Genomic DNA, 19351 nt, shown 5'->3' with positions numbered 1-19351 from the left:
TCTTAACGCACCGGTGACTCATGGCAGGGACTCCATACTCGGTGAGTGGATGAATAAAAACTGGACTGCAAGCTGTGCATCTCTCCTGAGTGAGGTCTTAAGACACTTTTCCATTTGACCTTCCTTAAAGAACGTCTTATGCATGGAATTAACATTTGGGTATTACCATCCAGAAGGTGAAGAGGGTAACGTGAAGGGGTTTTGGAGCTGAAGAATAAAGACTTGCAAAGTGGTACTTTGACAGAGGGGAGAGAGCAGATCTGGCATATTAATGGCTTCACTTCATTTCACATTAAAAGCAAGCTTTTACAGGAGTAATCTTTCATATAAATGTTGGATCATCAAAGTGCACTTCTCCCCAGGACCTTGACTGAATAATGACTTGGTAGTAGAGCTTGGGGTCAATTCCATGGGAAAACTACGTGGATCTGATGTAGAATTGTACAAAGTAAAGAGGGGGCTGCTTGAGATTCTGTACCTGCCTCCAAATTATGCTGCCATCTATTTTATATCAGATCATATTCTTAGGCTTAAATCCTAATAAAATCTAAGCAAATATTTGATGTATACTACCTTAAAGCCGAAAGTAACCTTTTAAATTATGTAAAATTTTCTGGGTTTGTGCATTTGAGGTGGCAGGAAAGAGTGTCCATTGCTTCTTCTCCACCCCCGTCCCCCTCTGGTGTTCCCCCCTTGCCTGCCTCCAGTCACAGGGAGATCACCACTTTACACAGCAGTCTGCTTTACTCTTGGATAGCTCTGTTGTTGGAAAGTCTTCTGTATGTAGAGTGAGAGGCTGCCTGTTGCCCTACTTTTGGTCTCAGAATTTTCATAGTTTTCTTCCTTTTCCACATTGATACTCCTAGAAGTTCTGAAAGATATTTCTGTTACTTAGGATCTTTTCTTTTCCAAAACAGCCCCAGTTCTTTATTCCTCATCTAGTGCAGTTTCCAAGTACAATGTTTAGATTTTTCTCTCCTTTTTCCTTTTTCCTCTTTTCCATTTTTAATTCTTTTTACTGTCTTTTATTTCTGAGCTTGTAGAACAAAATGGGTCCAAAATAAAGCTTAAATTATTGGGCACCTTGAAACTGGTTTAAATAACTTTCCAGAGCCATAGCTTCTTTTGTGAAGCTGGTAAAATCATTAGAAACTTTCCCCTGCTTCTTCAAATGCACAGACACGGAACATTCAGCACAAAGCATTGGGCTTCATAGGCCAGTGTTCAGTGTGTTGAGAGCTTTAACTTATTATCTTAAGTAATCCTGTGAGGTGGGTGCTTTGATTAGCTCCACTAAAAGGAAAAAAAAAAAAAAAACCGAAACACACGGAGATTAAGTGTCTTGCTGCAGGTCACCGGCTAAGAAGCTGTGTGGGAATAAGCTGTAGTCTCTGTGGTGAAGGATCTCACAGTCTCTTGGGGGGAAATGGACATAAAAAAATGAACCGAAAGATGAATTGTCATGCACTTGTGAGACAGTGCGGACCAGAGATGCAAGCCTTGTGCCGTAGGGCGAACACCTGTTCGTGGAGGCAGGACACTGCACCTGACGAGTTGGAAATCAATGGGCAGAGCAGGTGTGGCAGGAAGTCCAGTGAGTGGACGCCACAGACAAAGGCACAGGGTGTGAAATTGCAGTTTCAAGAGTCAGAATATGGTGCAAACCCGGGAGAGGGAGGAGGCCAGGCCAGAAAGAGCCTGAGGGCATACTCTGTCTTATAAGCGAGGACAAGGTGGTGAAAGGTTTGAAGGAGAGACATGATATGGTTGCATTTGTGGGTCAGAAAAGTCATTGGCTGTCATGTGGAGGGGACAAGACAGGCAGCAGGGAGACAGGTAAGGAGGGCTGGCCTGGGCAGGTGCAGTGGGAGGTGGACATCAGCAGGTGGGTATGAGGACATTTCTGGAGCAGATGCGACAACATCTATGAAAGAGTTGGGTTTGGAGTGTGGGAGGTTAGAGAGAAGCTGAAGATGAAACTGGGCACATGAATGAGATTTATCTCCCCAGGTTGCAAAGACTTTAAAATATAGGTGCTAAGCGCTGTCCATGTATTAATTGTTTTAGCTTTCAAAACCTTTCTCTGCATTATCTTGGGACACTGAAGCACAGAGAGGTGAACGTGACTAAGGCACATGGTTAGTAAGTGTGAGGCCAGATTAGAACTCAGGCAGTCTGCCCTCTGCCCCTGTGTCCTTAACCAGCAGACAACATCGCCTCTTTGTTAAATGAACATTAAATGAGATAATAAGTACAGAAGTAGCCGGCTCAGGGGGCATTGCCAATGTTTATTAAGTGAATAGTTCTCGCATTTAATACCTTATCACTTAGAGCCCTTTGTAACTTTCAGAGTCCTCTAATCTGCCTTACACCCTTTCAACTGCAATTGCAGCAGCCTTATCAGGAGGGCTGGTGAGGTGCTTGGCATATGGATATGTATGGATTATTCTTGCTTATCCCCATTTTGCAAAGCAGGGAATGGAGCCTCAGACATTTTAACTAGGCATAGTGGAAAGAACACTGGGATAACCAGCAGGGGACACTGGGCTGTCACTCTATAGGTACCATGTGGTACTAGGTTCAAATCTGGGTCCACCATCTCCTGGCTGTGTGACCTTGAGTAAATCACTTGACTTGTCTGAGTTTCCTGATTTGTAGCAATAATACCCACTTCCTAAGGTGACTTAAGAATTAAAAATGAAAACCCCTTGTAATGCAGAACTGATGTTTAGTATGTACTCAGAAATATGATTTTCTTAAAGGCAACGGGTTTCTGTTCAGATTGCTTTATATAAGGTAAAAAGCAGAGACAAGGAAATGCAGAAGTAGGTCTAGACATGTATACAGATTTAGCTAGCATGATCCTTCTACGGTAGCCTGAAGACCTTATCCACTCCTGGGGTCATGATAGAGGTATGTTATTTTAAAACCAGATTCTCAGCCCATCAGGGAGTTTTTCCTGAATGGCTGTCAGGTACAATGGAGCTTGAGATCACGCTGTTAAAATTGCAGTTGTCATGGAAATGGCCCTGAGCTCACAGAAAAGGCCTGTAATCCATGGAGACCACCTGTATTTCTGATTCATGAAGGAGTAAAATACCACCATGTACCCTACTCATGTGTGTGGAGAACAAATGTGTGTTAATTAGATTCAGTCTCAGGCCTGTTGCCACTTCCAGGGCTACTTTCCTGGAAAGTGTAGCAAAGGGCCGCCGGCTGACAGGCTGTCCCCTGAGGCAAAACCACGGGCAAATGAGCTGGTTTCCTTTGAATCAATATGAATGTGCAGCTGCACACTGTAGGCAGCACTTGCGATGGAAATAATAGACTTTATTTCCACCATGCAGGAGGGAGAACAGAGTGCAGGGAGGCTTAATGCTGCAAGGAGCCTGTTTGGGAGATCTTGGCAGGGAACCTGGGAGGAAAGGGGCTCCATTCATTAAAGGTAGGAACAGAGTCATGGATTTGTGAAGTGTTTGAGCTAGAAAAATTTCTCAGCAATCACCGTGGCTGTGGCTTCTGGCACAGAATCTGAATAGTGTATCAATGTGCTTTGATGCAATAAATGTTGCATAACAAATAACCCTGTAATTCTGTGGCTTACAACAACAAATAGTTATTTGTTGTTCACAGGTTTGTGGGTGGCAGAGGCTCAGCACGGCTCAGCTAGATTTGTCTTCCAGCTTCTGTTCGGGTCAGGCACATTCCTCATATCTTCTCATTCGGGGACTCAGGCTGAAGGAGGCATCATTCCTTGGGTCCTGTGGTTTTCATAACTCCCAAAAATTTGAACTGAAACCCACCTCCCTCTTAAAGCTTGTGCTCAGACTGGTGCACTCACATTCACTCTCATTCTGTTGATCAAAGTGAGTCACATAGGCATACCCACAGTCGATGGGGTTGGGAGAGCCCTGCACCCACATTGGAGCATGGCAAGGGTGGGAGAGCAAGAAGAGTTGTGAAACAAGTAGCATGATCTTCCACAGAGGATCTACATCAAGAATATCTGAGGTGTTTGTTAATAGCATACGTTCCTGGCCCCATAAACTAGATCTGGCAAATGAAAATCTTTACAAAAGCACCTGGATTGGAATATTCAACAGGCAACCTCGGTGGATTTTCAGAGTTATCTAGGCTCCCGTGCCATGTTGTGAGTTGTACATACATGAGTGATGTGTGCCTGTCTGTCCTATTGAATGTTTGAGTTGCAAGCATGAGCCCTAATATCAGTGGCTTGTAGAGTTTGAAGAACTAGTAACTTTCAGAATTTAACTTGACATTTCTCTGCCTTATGAGAAAGCAATTCCACCTGTACTCAACGCAGGGACAAGCACATTTTACCAGATGAAGCTTCCTTTATCTTTTTGAGACTCATTTTCATGTTTGCTGTTTGGAGAGGACGAGATTCTTCATCTTTTCAGGAGTAACTGGTCATTTAATTTACTCTAAGGCCAGTCCCGCTGATGAATCAAGCAGCCTCATCAGAGTCTGTGTGCACCTACAGCCACAGAGGGAGCTGCCCTCTCAGTGTGAAGATCTCTGAGATCTGTTCTTGGCACTCACTCACTCACTGACCCCAGATTCCAGTGTCTGCATTAGTGAAGCCCTGTAGGAGAGGGAACATGAGGGTATCACGTGCCCTCCCCCCATCTTCCTGGGGTGGGATAATTAGAGTATTGAACGGTTGGCACCAAGAGTTAAAAGTACTTGAAACCATCTACAGACATTGTGAAACAGAATCCATGACTATTTTTGCTCTCTAGGAACGTAAATATTACAGATATGCGGGTAAGCTGAGAAAGAAAAGCGGTGAGGAGCTCCAGAGCTGGATGAGGTAGAATGGAGAGGGATCTTCAGTGTCCCAGGGTTTGGGGAAACCTTGCTGTCCCAGCGCCCAGTTGCGTTTCAGAACCACGGACAGCGCACCCACTTTGCGCTGTAGTCTCCTTGTTGACTGCACGGAACGTGGAACTTTCAGAACACCGTGTCTGTGTGTAGTCTCCTTACTTCGCTGGACTGCACCCCTTCTCCATTTTTTTGGCCTCATGAACTTATCAATTTCAGAATCCAGCTCAAATGTGCCCTCCTTGATGACATAGTCACTGTCTTTCTCAGTCTCTGTAATGACAGCTTTCGTTCTCTGCTGTTTTCCAGATAGCCAAGGTTGCTAAACTAGTGATTTGGGGTAAGTGTTGGTTTGGTGAGACTACCACCTTTTTTCTTCCTTCTAAGTCTCCCCAGACCTGAATGGGCTTTCTGTTCCTCTGACTTTGCAATGGAAATACAGACTTTCTTCCCACCATGCAGGAGGGAGAAACAGAGTGCAGGGAGGCTTAATGCTTTGCTCTGGGGTAGACAGTGATGCAAAAAGTGCACAGTGATCCACACCTCCCCTGCCAGCTGAAGCTGACTGTTGTTTATTTTGCTGTTGTGTGGGTAAGAGTGTCTGAAGCTTTAACAGCTAGTTTTTGTAAGCAGTGCTCAACATGGGCTTAATATTTGTGAAGAGAGCAAAGGCATCCTGCCAACCCCTCCCGGTTGGAGCTGGAGTGGAGATAATTGCAGGTTTGGAGAAGAGGGCCTTCCCGTCTCTGGGTTGCTCCTCTGACTCCAGGGCGTTTGGCAGTAGAGACACGATGACTGCCCAGCACCAAGGCTTAGGTGGGCCCCTTGTGAGGATGCCTTTCAGCCTCATCTGTATTGTACAGGTTTCGCACTAAGCAAGCTTGTATTCCCAGGCTTTCAGAGAGTTTTAAAAGCAGAAAAGAGAGGTTTCTGATGTCAGTCTATCCTTTCCTCCTTTTTTCTTTGTTTCTCACCTCCCCACTTCCTTCCTTTCTTTCTTCCCTCTTTTCCTTCATTTTTCCCCACCCTCTTAATCACTCTTTTATCTCACTCTGCTGTTCTCTCCTCACTCCTTCTGTCTTTTCAAACATTCTCTTTCTTCTCTTTCCCTCTCCCCTTCCTCCTGTCTGTCACCTCTTTTCCTCCCACTCAGCAGAGATTTGCTAAAAATTGTGTGAAGTCCCTGGTTGGTCCCTGGGGATTTGGAGATGACTCACACAGATAAATCCTGGCTGTGGAGGGGCATCTAGCACAGCAGGAGATGAGCACATGAGCAATGGTGTGTGGATGTGAAGTGATGACTCTTGTGGGAGGAGGGCGTGCAAGGGGCAACAGGGGCTGGGGGAGGCATCCCAAAGTCTCCACTGGGGGGAGTCCAGTGCTACCAGAAAGACCGACCATGTAGAGAATCTGGTATTTTGCTTTTTCACCAAACATTTTATTGTCTAGCAATATTGTTTATACTTAAAAACTCCTGGGGAATATTTTAGTAGCTTAGGTGAGGTTATAGGACTGTAATTAACTCTGGTTTATCTCTTTGTGTAGAATTCCTTGACCCTGTTGGGGATATTTTCCTGAGGACAAATTCCCAGTACTAAATTTTTAGGTTTAAAGTCATGAACAATTTTAAGGGCCTTGGTTCATTTTGTCAACTTGGCTGACACTTACTCCTAGTGAGAAATCCCAGCTTTGAGGAAAGCGTGAAGATTATCAGTTTCCCTTCTTCCACTTCTGCCCAGTTTTTAGGTGATGTCTCAGTTCAGAAACTGTATGTTGGAGTTACTCCTGATGTATCCCTTCCACTACCATTGTGAGCAGCCCAGACTCCCCTCTGTTCATGGCGTTAGAGTCCCCGTGAGCTGGTGCCTACGTACCTGGCCAGGTTCCCCACACCAAGGTCACCTTTCAGCTGGAGGAAACCACTTACCCAAGTATGCCAGGCTCCTCCCAACCGACGCCTTTCACCCTGCCATTCGTTCTCTCTGCATCTCTTCTCTTCTTTGCCATGTGGCTAATTCCTACTCATTCTTCAAGCTCAGAACAAGCGTGATTCCCCCGGTAGGGCTGGAGTGGAGGCCTCCTCTGAGCTCCCATCACCCCTGCACTCCTCTCTGTCCCAGCCCTTCCCACACTGGAGTGCAAAGGTCTCTTGACGGCTCAGTCTCCACTGGCCTGAGAACCCTGAAGGACAAGAACTATTTCTTTTAGCCACATATGCTCTTTCCTTAAGCAAATATTTATTGCTTGTAGTTCCTTCTACAGAAAATGGCAAAGAATAAACAATGTGTAACGCCGTTGAGTATTCACCAGTGACAGGCTGGGGCTAAGCATTTTACATACATACCCCGGGGGTTCTCCCGGTAGCCCTATGAGGCGAGAACGATTATCCCCATTTTGTAGATGAGGTAACTGAGGCTCCGAGAGGTGAGGTCACATGGATAACAAGCGGGCAGGGATTGGAAGCTGCACCTGTCTGACTCTGGACGTTTTGTTCTTACACAGTATTGATCCAAGGACATGAGCCGTGCTGAGCGTAAGTCGCTTTAGGTCACTGCTGTCACTGTGGAATGAATGGGCAGTCTCTGACATATTCTGGCTGTTTAATTTGTGTTGAATTTTTAATAGAATATTTCATTTCCTTCAAGGTATTTAGCGGTGATCTTTGTACAGAGTTTGTCATTGTTCATCTCTGCCAACTGCCCCTTGTGGCAGTCCAGGGACAGGCAGGGGAGAGTTACTTTCTTTCAAATGTGTGACTTTCATTTTATTAAATCCTTAAAAATTACGTACCATAAAATTCACTGTTTTCAGTGTACATCTCTTTGGGATTTTTCACTGACATTTCCTGCATGAAGAAAGGGAGCCCTAGGGAGCTAGGTTGTCATGTTATTTCTAAATCTGATGGTGAAAATGCTTAAAAATGTGACAGAAGTGTGTTTGATGGTGCGAACACTGGACAGGAAGTTGTAAGTTAGGAAGCCTTGGGTCTGACCTTCGTCCCTATTGGTTGTGTGAATTTGGGAAGTCATCCCATCTTCAGGCCGTGTATCCACCTGAGGTCAGATCAGACCTCAATTCCACAAGAACTGTTCATGCAAACAGGCATGGAGAGCATCGCTCTTGTAAAGCGCATTTCCTCTGATGTCGTCTGAGGAAAAGTGTCCTTGTCAAATGTTCCACAAAATGAAAGAGTCTAAGTTTAGAAAGGATCAAACTCAGTTTTCCTCTTGAATATTCATTCACATTGCACATCAGTGGAGTAAAGGATCTGGGAATTGCTGTCATGAGAATGATCTTTGCTTCTCTTTAACCTAGATTTTTGTAAACTCACTACACCTGGGAATTGCCTCTTAGATCAACATCTACTACAACCCCTCTGGGCTGGAGTTCTAAAGGACATGGTTTTGAAAGTGCCCATTGAAAGGGAAAACAGTGCAAATTTTAGGGAAGAGAAGGAAAAGGTCATATCAGCTCTTGCTTTCTTGTGGCTGTGTGTGTGTGTGTGTGAGAGAGAGATACGCTGGTTCCTGAGAACAGCAAGAGCTGGGACCTGTGGTAGCTGTGCACAGCATCTGCTGGTAGCTGGCGGAGGTGGGGTGCATGGATATGAACATCTGATTCCAGGAGCAGAGCAGGGCGGGGCTGATCTTCTGACGCACGGCACATTAAATACCACCTTTCGGGATTAGCCTGGAAAGCCCTTTATCAAACGTGATGAGGTGACGGCTGCCTGCGGGAGGCCGTGTTCCAGAAACCAGGCACCAGCTGCCACTGACTCCTGTTTCCCTTCTTTCTGGTGCCCGGGGAAGCCTGCACACCAGCGTGTCTCTCCTCCTGTGTATGCAGAGCCACGCCCCTTTCCCTGGGTCCTGGAGTATCCCAGAGGCCACGCTGAGTTCCCTCCCTGGGGATGCACAAATGGTGACTGGCTTCTATCTTGTGGATAAGAGGCAGGGTGTGGGGCCTGGAAGTGACTGGGCTTGAAGCCACCTCCTCCAGAGACCCTCCTCCTGGAGAACAGGACATGCTGGTTCCGGCTCCTCTTCCTTGGCTCATGGCTCACGGTTCTTGTCTCCTGGCAGTGATGCCTTTTCTCTCCGTCTTCAGCCATTTATCCTTTGAGAGTCATTTCAGGCATCCATTCGTCCATCCATCCATCCATCCATCTGGCCAGGCTGTGTCCAAGGTAGTGGAGATATAGCAGTGAAGGAAACAGATGAAATCTCTACCCCCATGGCGCTGAGTCTCTTAAGGAGCTGCAGGGACAGCTCTAGGTGGCACCATCTGTCTGCATCAGCGTGTATGCAGTTGGTCTGCTGTGAGTTGTGCCTGTGGGATTACGCACCGAGCTCTGATGTCAGTGGGGCAAGTCACATTTTAGGCGGACACGTAAATATACGACAGGTTAGATGCACCGTATGAAGCACTGCGGAAACATCAGGTGGGTAAGGGGTGTGGGGTCTGCAGGTGGGGCAGCCACGGTGGGGGCTCTCAGGTGAGTAACCCTGAGCAGAGACCTGAAGCAAGTCAGAGAGTGCGCTTTGCCAAGATGGTCGGGTTCCAGATGAAGTAGCGTCTCACTGACTTGGTGAACATCACTCTGAGGGGAATATACCAATGCAAGGAGCCACCAGATGGTTCTGAGCAGCAGGCTGCCTGCTTTGTTTCTGCTCAGCAAGCCTTTCCTGATCCTTAGTTTGGGTGAAACCCTTCTTTTCCGGGCTTCTGCAGCATCATCTGCCTTCCTCTCATGGCTGATACCACGGGACCACTGGGACCAATCTGAGGTGCATTCTAGCTCTAGAAGTTTCCTCAGAGGGTCCTGATCCAGCTGCTCAGAGCATTAGCCAGATCGGAGTGTACCCTGTGTTAGATTTCCACGCCTGCCTCCCTCTGCCCACTTCCTCACTCTGTTTCGTGGAATCACCTCCCGGAATCACTGCTGCCTCTAAATCCTTGTCTCAGGCTCCATTTTCAGGAGAACCCGTGCAGGACACCTCCTCAGAAGCGGCGGCTGTGAATCGTACCATCTGTTCACTGTCTCTCTTCCTGCCTGAGGGGTGGGGCTGAAGGGCACAGGCTGTGTTCTATCCATCACCACATCTTTCGCTAGGAGACAGTAGAAATAGTGAACATGCACATGGCAAAAAAAATTCTCAGCCTCCCAGAAATGCAAATTAACAAATATGAATGATAACCAAGGATGCTTGGCCATCTCACGATGGAGAATTGGGGACGTACTTTTGCAAAGCAATCTGGTTATATTTCTCAAGGGCCACAAACAAGGTTTATACTGTTTGACCAGTTGTTAAACTTCTGAGAATTTAGCCTAAAAAATAGTCCAAATTAAGGGGAAAACTTTGTGCACAAAGATGTTCACTGTAGCAATATGTATCATTGTGAAACAGTGAAAAAAACAGTGGGGGAGCAGTTAGACAATTTATTGTGTATCCGTAAAGTGGACTATCTTGTAGCCATTTGAACATGGTTATGCAGAACATGGAATAACTTGGGATAGGCTGACGGTAAAACGGTAAAAAGCAAAAAGGACACAATTGTATGGTTTTTTCGCTCCTAGAGTTTGCTGCATCCTTTATAGCCTCTGGGCCTTGGCACACCCGTTCTTTCTGCCCAGGCACTCAGCACTCGCCTGAATTATTTTCTAGATGTGAGCTTGCCTTGCCTGACCCCCACTACGATTGGCAGCCCGTTCATTTTGCTCCCGTGGTGGACACCCTGTGCTTGTCCTCTCGTGGAATCTCTCAAGTCCCGTGATTGGTTAAACCTCTGCCTCTCCCTGATCATCTCCAGGAAAGCACCTTTTACCCTGGTTACTCTAGGCTCCTCCCTGGGCTTGGAGCCGAGGCAACTGGCCAGTATGACGGGTGCACGGACAAGTGAATGGATACGTGCGCAAGGATGAAAATACAGGGAAATGGGAGCAAAACATGAGAACAACAATGGGAGGTTTTTCTGGAAGAGTTGCATTTAGTTTTTAGTCATTTAATTCTCGTTTAAAATGTCCCTAAATTGGGTTTGTTCTATTCAATAATACTGCTGTAAGAGAAATTCTTAGTCTACAAATGGCCTGGTTTCTTCAACAAATGAAAGACAGTAAGGGCGGAGGGGCTAGCACTGATTTTTAACAGACTGTAGAGAATTGTGGACCAGGTGCAGTTTGGACATTGGGTGGATCCTGATTCCAACCAGCCCACTCTAAAAGGACGTATTTGAGAGAATCAAGTAAAATTGAATGTGGTCTGACTATTAACTGACATGAAAGAATTGATGTTAATTGGGTTTATTGGGATAATGGATTGTGATTATGTTCATCTAAAAACTCCTAACAGAGATTATAAACTGAAGTATGTATAGGTGAAATGATGTGATATTTGGGATTTGCTTTAAAATATTTCAGCAAAAAAAAAAAAAAAAAAAAAAGCCGAAGTGTCGGAGGGGGGAAGTAGGTGATATTAGAATGCTGAAGTATTGAAAGCATCTGGGTGATGGCTGTGAGGGGGCTCTTTATGCCTTATCTTCCCTTTAGAAACAATTTAAACTTTCTATGTTAAAAGTTAGAAAGAACAAAAACATTTCCTGGCTTTTCTTTAATGACACTACTTTGCTTGGCTTTTCAGAGTGACCGGCTCCTCATCAAAGGCGGACGGATCATTAACGATGACCAGTCCTTCTATGCCGACGTCTACCTGGAAGACGGACTCATAAAGTGGGTTGACTAAACAGACCTTTTAAGAAGCCCACCCCGCTAGGCTGCCCAGCCCTTAGCGGGGACGGAAGGCTGGCGCTCTGCCCCAGAATGAATGGGATGGCTCCTGTGACTCCCAGGGGTGGGGAGATTTGTGGGGGCGCACACCGTGGGTGGAGAAGGGGCTTGTGTTTGCCGTGTGCCCGGTGCCCCATGCCCGCTCCCTGCCACGGTGCTCAGGCGGGCCACCCGGCCCGCAGGGGCCGTCAAGTTCACACGCTGGCCACTCTTCCGCTCTTAGAGGAGATGGTGGGCCGCTGAGGTTCACTGGCTGCTCCATGTTGCAGAATGAGTTAGGGGCAAGGACTGGATTCCAACCTAGTACGTCTGCCTGAATTCATATCTCTTTCCCCCACCTGCCCACAATTTCTGGAATTGGGTTGAGCGGGCCAGGAGAGAAAGGAGGAAGGCCTGTCCTCCAGGCCGAGCTTTGGCATTCAGTGGGACTGCAGTTGTCCATTGCCTTCTCCCCATCGGCTGCCTCTCCCGCCCTGCTGTGACATCCCAGGTGTGTTAGCTCGGGCCACCATAACACAATACCCCGGACTGTTCAGGTCATGCAACAAATTTCTCTCTCACATTTCTGGAGGCTGGAAGCCCTGGGTCAGGTGCCAGCAGGGTGGCTTCTCCTGAGGCCTCTCTTCCTGACTGGCAGACAGCCGTCTTCCTGCTGTGTCTTTGCGTGGCCTTTCCTCTGTGTGTGTGTGAAAGCTCTGCTTTTTCTTCCTCTCATAAGGACATCAGCCCTCTTGGATTAGGACCCTCACCCCCACGGCCTCATTTTAACTTAATTATCTCTTTAGAGGTCTTGTCTCCAAACACAGTCACATTCTGAGATGTGGGAGTTTGAGTTTCAATATGTGGATCTGAGGGACAGAATTCAGTTGGTAACACAAGACAGCGGTTTTTACGTGGCTTCCACGTGCCGCCGTCTGCTGCCCGGCCTCTCTCCCCGCAGCCGGGCGGAGTGGACTGGGAGGGTGTCTCGGGATCCGGCTTGGCAACTGGAACTAGAAGGAAGGGCAAAGAGGGCGTGAGCGAGGCCAAGTTCAAACAGGAATGGGGTCTATTGGTGGGACTGTCTGGGGCCACGTGTGCGCTGATGATGGTGATGATTAAGGTGAGGAGGAGGAGAGGGAGGAGGAGGAGGAGGAGGAGGAGGAGGAAGAGGAGGTAGAGGAGGAAGAGGGGCTGTGGATTGTCCTGCGCATTAAGAGACCATCTGCGCAGAGAGCCCTGTGAGGGGAGGGTACCCAGGGCAGCATGGAGCCCTTCCCTGCCTCCCTCTGCCTGTCTCCCCACCCCCAGTCCCAGGTCTGACCACTTTGAGTCCAGCTCAGACCTCACCTTCTCCGTTCATCCCCTCCCCTCCCCCAGCTCCTTCTCTCCAGCTGCACTGAAAACTGGCACCAGGCAGCTCTCACCTGGGAACCTTGCACCAGAGATCCTCCCCCGAAATGCCTTGCCCTTCCCCCTACTCTCCTTTCGTCCCTCTGCCCTGCAACTCCTATTTATCCTGTGGACCCAACTTGTGTGGCTCCTCCTCCAGGAAGCCTTCTGGAGCCCCAGTTGCCCCCCTCCCTTGTGCTGACCCCTTGCCGTGTGCCACTGTTGGTCACAGCACTCCTCAGGCTCCTGACCAGGGGTCTTGCTTTATTGCCACCCAGCCTGGGACCTGGCACAGTGCCAGGGGTGGGGTATAGGACCCCAGGTGTTGATGAAGTGAGTGTAACAGACAAACTTTGACACATCAGATGGTGGGGACCTCAGTCTCAGCCACGGCACAGCCTGGAACCAGAAAGCGGATAAAGGCAGATGATCGGCTGGGGGTAAGATGCATCCAGAAGTGAGGGTTCGAAGTCACCACTGCTTAGATGAGGCACAGGTGGTCTGGGCTGAGCGTTCTGGGGTCCTGGGTGAGTTGACGCTGAGAACCCTTTCACGGGACCACCATTCCCACCAGCCACACGTGCCTGGAGGTTAGAAGGCTTGCAATCCAGGACATGTGCAGATGGAACAAGTCCTCATCAGTTGGGCTGCATTTATTAAGTGCTTGCTGTACGTGTGAACACCTGGAGCCTTAGGGCTCACCATCCAGGGTGTTCAGGAAATACGCAGTTTCCGTAAGTCGAGTATTTGTCAGCTCCTCCTGGTGGGAGATGCCTCTAATCTTAACCCTGTTGCTGAAAATCTTTCTAAGCCCTCGTGTTGTCGCTTTCCCCTCCTGTTAAGCAGAGAGTGTGACTGAATGCCTCGCAGGATCGTTGGATAATCCCGGGGGGCACAATCCCAACTCGCGAGAAGTAGGTGTGGAAGGAGGGAGAGCCCGAGGGACCACCGGGCGTGAGGAGGCTGGGTTACCTCCCTTCACTTTGATTAAACCCCCAGAATCCTCTCATTTTGAGGCCATTTGTCAAGTTTTCCTAAAAGCTGTTGAGCTGTGTTTGTGCAGAATCTATTGTGAGCCACTGAGGGTTCCATCCAGTTTGGATAGTCAAGTGCTGACGGCGGAGGGCCGTTTTTCTGAATGGTGGTGAGGGCGGTGCTGGGGTCGGGCAGGTGCCTGGCTGACCCTCTGAGCTCCTCTTGTCTCCTCGCCTTCCACGCGCACTCAGCTGAGAACTGTTCGGGGAGTCTTCCTCCTGATTCTTCGGGGGTTCACTGGGGGATCCAGTTTGGGGAGAATCTGCTGCTTCTGCAGAAGGGAAGCAGGGAGGCAGTTGAGCTTGGTGGGCAGAATCTGATATCAGACTTGGGGAGACGGGGCTTGAACCCAGACCCAACACTGACTCGCTGTGCAGCCTCGGACAAGTCACCACACCGCTCTGAGTTCCGATTTCCTCTTTTGCAAAATGTGAATACTTCCTCTCTCACGGGTTGTTGGCAAGAGATTAGAGGAGGAGGGTAAAGAGAGACAACGATCTGCCTGCTAAGAATGGCCCCGACAATAGAACTCATCCCCGCAGCACAGCGACCGAGTCATAGATCCGGATCAGACTGGCGGTGACTCCACTGATTCCTGTGTGGAGGGCTGTGCCGAGTGCCTGCGCACGTGCCCATTCCGATCGAGCAGTGGCATTTCTTTGCCAGCGCTGTGCATTCTGAACATCACCCCGTCTTCCCTAAAAGCTAGTGCGAGCACAAATGAGGCCGTGAAGTGCTTGGGAGAGTGTCCTTTGGTCGGTGCTTTTTAGCAGTTCACCACTCTTGTTTTAAAGCTTGATTGAGGGTGACTTCCCTGAACCACTTCCCTTCAGCTCCTGGCATCGGCCATGACCTTGGAGATGGACGGTGGGAGCACTGGACGAGATTCTGTACGTGAAGATGGGAGTGATGGCCGGAGGGGGACTGGCGATCAGAGGCGGCAGGTGTACTGGCGGCGAAAGTGGCAGAACGCTGACTTTCCCGGGGGCTCCCCAGGGCCCCGGCGCTGCGCTCTGACTAGACTGGCTTCCGGTTTCAGGGCAGACAGTGTGTGATGCCCCAGGTCTGTGGGAGAGCCCCCAAGGAGAGCCCTGGCGCCTTTGTGCCCCGACCTGCCTGGACCAGCCGAGCCCGGGGTCCAGGAGAGCGGGGAGCTTCTGCTTCTGCACCTGTGTGCGGATTCTGCCTGGGGCCTGGCACTGTGCTCCCCAAAGCTGCGTTTTCCTGTGTCTTCATTACTGATGTTTATCTAATTTAGAAAAACTCATACTGGGGGCAAATCCCAAGAGTTCAGAACTGGATTTCTTTTTTTTTTTCCATAAAAATTGCTCACGGTCAGCTGGTCTCCGCCGGGCCCTGGCCCTGGAGGGAGGCGGCTGCATCTGCCCTGGGCCGGCTGAGCCCCCCCGCTGCCCCCTGGAGATGCCCCCTGACTCCGGTTCCCACAGATAAGACACAGCTGACCCCACAGGGGTGAGGCTTTGAAATTCTTAGGCTCCTCCTGCTTCCCCAGCTTCTGGAGTCTTCCCTCCTCCTAGGGGAAGTTTGCAGGCGCCAAGCACAGAAGGGCGGGTCCGTGTGTTCAGGGAAGCCCTGCCGCCGCCAGTGATTCCCCCGTGGCAGGTTTTGAGGTGTTCGCGGCCGGGAGGGTAAGCGGCTTCCCTGAGGCTGGTGCTCACGACGGTTTCAAATGAGGGCCCAGCTGGCCTGTCTGTATCGTTTTCCCAGGGCTGACAGGACAAAGTCCCCGAACTGCGAGGCGTAAACAAGAGAGAGTTATTGCTCACAGTCCTGAAGGCGGGGTGTCTGAGGTCAGGATGCAGGCAGGCTGGCTTTTCCAGCGGCCTCCCTCCTGGCCTTGTAGGCGGCCGTCTTCTTCCCGTGTCCTCTCGTGGTCTTTCTCGGCATGTCTGCGTCCTAATCGCTTCTTCTGCTAAGGACACCTGTCAGGTTGGATCAGGCCCCACCCTAACAACCTCATTTTAACTTAATGACCTCTTTGAAGGCCGTCTCTCCAAATATAGTTGCATCCTGAAGTGCTGGGGGTTGGGACTTCAACATATGGATTTTGGAGAGTCGGAATTGACCCTGTAGCCCTGTCTCTACAGACTTGCCGAGCTCAGGGAACTTCCCACTCTCTCACTTCCCTTGCTCACCTCTGTGTCCCCAGGGCAGTTGCCAAATGTGTGTGAAGTTCTCTGAGTGACAGGCTGTTCCAAGAAGCTTTGCCGCTTGATGCAGATGCTGGTCTCGCTGCTGCTCAATTCAGCTCTCCTACTGCCTGCCCCTGGCAGCCCTTCCAGATAACCAGGCTGCTGGAACGGCCCACCCTGGGCTCCCCGCCCGCCCTCCTGAACTGGATAGTAACCGTCTGCTTACGTGCCTTTCCTCCTCGCTAGGCTGGGAGCCCCTGGAGGGCAGGGACCCTGCCTGAGTTATCTCTGTCCACGCACTGCCCTGCAGAGCATCCGTCTCAGAAATGTGTATCTAATGGAACTGAAGCTGCAGAGTTGGCCGCCATTTTGTTTTCCTTTTAAGAACCAAAGGCCGTCTCTGTTGTTTGTCTCCAGACAAATCGGGGAGAACTTGATCGTTCCCGGTGGAGTGAAGACCATCGAGGCCAACGGGCGGATGGTTGTTCCTGGAGGTATTGATGTCAACACGTACCTGCAGAAGCCCTCCCAGGGGATGACGGCCGCCGACGACTTCTTCCAGGGCACCAAGGCAGCGCTGGCCGGCGGGACCACGATGATCAGTGAGTCATACCCTGGCCTTAGGACAGAGGCTGTGACTTCTCTTCCACATCCCCAGCGTCTTGAGTGACACCAAGAACTTTGCTTAAGGGCCCTGATGTGCAAGTGGCTAAAGTCTGGGAACTCGTGGTGTAGGTATTATTATGACAGATGGTGAAGTAGAGGCTCAGAAAGATGAGAGAAGTTGCTGAAGGCTACACAGCTGGGAAGTGGTTGTATTCATCAGTAATGCCGTGATAATGCTGCATGACAGACAGTCCCCAAACTTGAAGCAACACTTGTTTTTCTTATTCAAGGGTCTGTGGGGATAGGAGGAGGGCTGGAGTGGGTTTGCTTCAGGCTGTGGGTTGAGTTTGGGGAGGGCACCATGGGTCTCCCATTCTGGAACCAATGACCAGTGCAGCTATGCTCTGCTCCCAGTGGATGGCACAAGTGTAAGAGGGTCTGGCAGAAACTTGCTACTCCTCTTAGCACCTCTTGTCTTCACCTACACACTGTGACTTCTGCCTTCATTCTGTTGGCCAGAGCAAGTCGCACGGCCAAGCCCAAAGTCCCTAAAATCGCATCCTGGCCACCGAGAACCATGGTGAGGGTAGGGAGGGAAGGAGGAACTGTGGACAGATAATGCCGTCTACCACAGTGCTCTGTCTGGGATGCTGGACTCTTCCTCTGCTGCCCTTTGTAGCCAGATTGTTGCATTTTTTTAATAGCTGCTTTTGTTTGGATTCCATATTAATAAGCAACTTTTAAAATTGAAGTATAGTCAATTTACAGTGTTGTATTCATTTTTCGTTTATAGCATAGTGATCCAGTTATACGGATATATATATATTCCTTTTCATATTCTTTTTCATTTTAGGTTACTACATGATACTGAATATAGTTCCTGTGCTACCCAATAAGACCTTGTTGTTTATTAATAAGCAATTTTGACTAAAGAGGCAGCATGTTTTTGAAATGTTCAGTCAACAGTTGGGCTCCACGTCTAGGTGGCTTGTCCCTGCACTGACCACAACCCTGCCCGTCTCCCCCCATCGAGGAGTTCTTCTGGAAGCGCCGTCTGGCTGGAGTTGGCCACCATGGGCAGAGCTCACGTGTCGGAGCTCCCTGTCCCTCTGAGCCAGGAGGGTATGGCCGAGCTCAGGGGGCAAGCACCCTCCTGGTCACTTTTCTAAAAAGTAGCCTTGTGTCTGCTGGTTGGGAAATTGAGAGGAGCCCAGATTTGGGACCAGGGCAGACCTGAATCCCAGTCACCAGGCTCTGTACCTGGTCACCACCACTCAACAGGGCACCACCGGGCAGTATTCAGCCTCTGTGAGCCTCAGCTTCCTCAGCAGGAATGCGGGCTTTGTAAGCTGACTCCCACCACTCCCTGTACATGCAGCTCCTTGGCACAGTGCATGGCGTACGGCGTAAGTGCTTGGGAAATACGAACTGGGACAGTCTGAGCAGTGGAGATGGAAGTTCCAGGCTCAGGGGACCTCTGTGGGGTAGAGGACAGATCCCTGGATGACAAATCAGGATCCTGGAGTTCTCTTTGGCTCTCTTCCCATCACCAGCTGTGAGACCACCAGGGGACCCCTCCACCAACCCCGTGGGCCTCATTCTCCCCATCTGTAAAAGGGTGGTTTTCAAAGTGTGTTTCCTGGAACACCAAGAGCCTATGAAAGCACCCTGAGGACCACAGGAGGCATGTGACAAGGGGCCGGGAGGTTCTGAGTCCCTGCCCCATTTCTTCATCCAGCAGACATTTATTGAGGGCTGCTCTGCCCCAGGCACTGTGCTAGGTGGTGGCGGAGAAAAGGAACAAAGCAGACACGACGCTTGTTCTCCAGGGGCTCACAGTCCCTGGGGAGTCACTAATCACCCCCACGATTGATTATAAGTGGATTAGTGGTGCACAGTGCTTTGAACTGCAGGACAGAGGGCTCAGGGGAGGCTTCCCTGATGAAGTGACATTTGTGCATCGATCTGAAGGATGAGTAGGCGTTGACTGGGTGTAGAGGGTGGGAGGGAAGAGAGCTCTGGGAAGCGGGAACAGCATGTGCAAAGGCCCTGTGGTATGAAACACATCTTGCATTTAAGAGACTTAAAGGAAGTCCATGAGGCAAGGGTTCAGAGACTGAGGGTAGGCATCCTGTGAGATAAGGCTGGGAGGAGAGGATGGTACTGGGCCTCAATGGCCCAGGTGAGAATTTGGGTCTTTTTCTTATGGGTGGTGAGCAGCCACTGAGGGATATTAAGCAGAGGGTAAGATGATCTGTTTTAAAGAGACCAGAATAGTAGCCTAGGCTGCATGTGACAAGACCAGTGGGAAGCGATTACAGTAGTTCAGCTGTGAGATGAAGGTGTAGCCATGGAACCAGACAGATGTGGGGAGCTCCGGGGGTGTCGGAGGCAAGTGGACAGCACTCGTTGACCCCTGGGCTCCGAGCTGGTGGAACTGCAGGGCACCCTTGACAGCTGGGGTGGGGCTGGGGGACCAGGTTTGCCAGTGAGGGGGAGGAGGGGACGATGTTACACGAGGTTTTGGACACTTTATTTTTGAGGAGCCTTTGAGCCC

The 19351-nt window shown here is 49.6% G+C and overlaps 1 protein-coding gene across 2 annotated transcripts in view; it reads left to right on the top strand.

Annotated features, from left to right (window-relative positions):
• The window catches only part of CRMP1 (collapsin response mediator protein 1), a 69135-nt gene that overhangs the window by 11802 nt on the left and 37982 nt on the right, over window positions 1-19351 (top strand). For both annotated transcript variants that reach the window (XM_074350588.1, XM_074350594.1), the window contains exons 2-3: window positions 11484-11572; window positions 16606-16790. In XM_074350588.1, the coding sequence (XP_074206689.1) occupies window positions 11484-11572; window positions 16606-16790 (274 nt within the window). The remainder of the gene's footprint in view (window positions 1-11483; window positions 11573-16605; window positions 16791-19351) is intronic.

This window comes from Camelus bactrianus, chromosome 2, assembly GCF_048773025.1.
Source record: "Camelus bactrianus isolate YW-2024 breed Bactrian camel chromosome 2, ASM4877302v1, whole genome shotgun sequence".
Taxonomy (NCBI): Eukaryota; Metazoa; Chordata; class Mammalia; order Artiodactyla; family Camelidae; genus Camelus; species Camelus bactrianus.
Note: the sequence above shows the minus strand (reverse complement) of the source record. Positions and strands in the feature narration are given on the sequence as shown.